The sequence below is a fragment of the Lucilia cuprina genome, chromosome 3 (genome assembly GCF_022045245.1).
Source record: "Lucilia cuprina isolate Lc7/37 chromosome 3, ASM2204524v1, whole genome shotgun sequence".
Classification (NCBI taxonomy): domain Eukaryota; kingdom Metazoa; phylum Arthropoda; class Insecta; order Diptera; family Calliphoridae; genus Lucilia; species Lucilia cuprina.
In genome coordinates, this window is record NC_060951.1 from 28,717,199 (window position 1) to 28,718,819 (window position 1,621).

Genomic DNA, 1,621 nt, shown 5'->3' on the forward strand with positions numbered 1-1,621 from the left:
TATTTTACAAACAGAGTTTCAATTTTTGGTATTGAAAATTCGAACAAATTTAAAATTGTAACTTTTTTATAAAACTCTGTGTGTTTAGAATGCACCAATACATATACAGTTTTGTTACTAACACATATTTAGATTTAGGTACTTTTTCACTAACACATGCTTAGAGTTAGGTACTGCTGTCAAAGAGTCGGACTACTTGTTATACTTTGGTACTAACAAACATACATTGATTTTTATATATATAGATGGAGGTGCCACGCACTCTATTGCTAGCCCTCCAATTATTTCATCAAATAATCATATATATCTCAAAATTGTACATAAAAAATTTGAGGACTCTAATTGTACCATGTTCCGAGATATTTGACTTTTGAAGAAGTGGGCATGGTACCACTTCTAATAACGATCGTTATTACTTCTATATATTACCAAAGGATTAAGCAGCACTAAATACGAAAATGTAGTCAAAAAATTTTTATAAATTAAAGAAACTTTTCTCTATTCTCAATATGGTCAAAAACAAGTTCGGATTCTGTATACTGTGTAATTACTTTATTACACATTTAAAAGTGATTTGAAAATTAGTCGCTTTTTTAAAATTGTATGAACTTAAACCATAATGCACCCATTTATGAACCTGTTCTAAGGTTCATATTGACTTTTATTCAGATTAGATTCTAAATACACATGATTCTAAATATCCGAATGTAATTTTACTTCTTACTTCATTTCGAATTAAATATATATTTCTAACATAATCCCATTGTTCCTCTTTCCATTATTTCAAACACATAATACTCAAATCTCCTTTAAATTTTCATTAGAGAATCGTGTGCGCCATCATATAACAGTTTATTATAGTTTTTATTTTTATTTCGCCATTTCGAGAAAGAAAAAAAAACAAAACAATTTTAAACTAAAACACACAAGTAAAATGACGCTCACAACATTTAGGATATAACGCTTTAGTATTTTTAAAATCGCCCCATGTACACTTAGGTGGATTTTTGCGATCATAATCTTTGAGTTTTTCCAATGGAGATGCTAAAGCCGAAATGGGATCACAGCTGCAATAAAGGGAATTAATAATAATAAAATTAAATGTTTTTAAATAAAATAATATTAAAATATAATATTATATATAAAAATATTAATATACTTACGTTTCAATGGTGGCCATACCAATCGAATTATCACAAGTCACTTCAGCACAATCCATAGTAGGATGTTTAATACTCTGGCCAGGATTCAATACCTTACCAGCGACCACACATTTGCCAGGGTAGTTTTGATCGCGGAAATATTTTTCAGTGTAGACAGCTGCCTGTGTGAAGCAAATGCCTGCCAAGGCAATGGCTACCAACAAAATTATTTTCATAATGTTTATTCAATGAATAACAATTCTAAACTAAATTTTTGAATTTTATTTATTTTGATTTTTTTTAAAATGAAATGATTATCTGTAAAAATTCAATATTAGAATTAAATGGAAATAAAGGTCATTTAAAATTGATAACAAAAAGTCATAAAACAGTGAAAGTATAATATAATAAATGCAGCTGTAGGGGAAGTTTACAGATAAGCAATGACTTTGACTTTGTTCAAAAACAACATTTTAAAC

At 28.2% G+C, this 1,621-nt stretch overlaps 1 protein-coding gene across 1 annotated transcript; it reads right to left on the minus strand.

Annotated features, from left to right (window-relative positions):
- Positions 1 to 845: 845 nt before the first annotated feature.
- Positions 846 to 1,403, minus strand: LOC111680399. Its single transcript, XM_023442030.2, has 2 exons — positions 1,164 to 1,403; positions 846 to 1,067 (listed from the first exon to the last, which is right to left on the minus strand). Exons 1-2 carry the CDS (start codon positions 1,376 to 1,378, stop codon positions 917 to 919), a joined length of 366 nt encoding a protein of 121 aa, XP_023297798.2. The 5' UTR covers positions 1,379 to 1,403; the 3' UTR covers positions 846 to 916.
- Between the last annotated feature and the right edge of the window lie 218 nt (positions 1,404 to 1,621).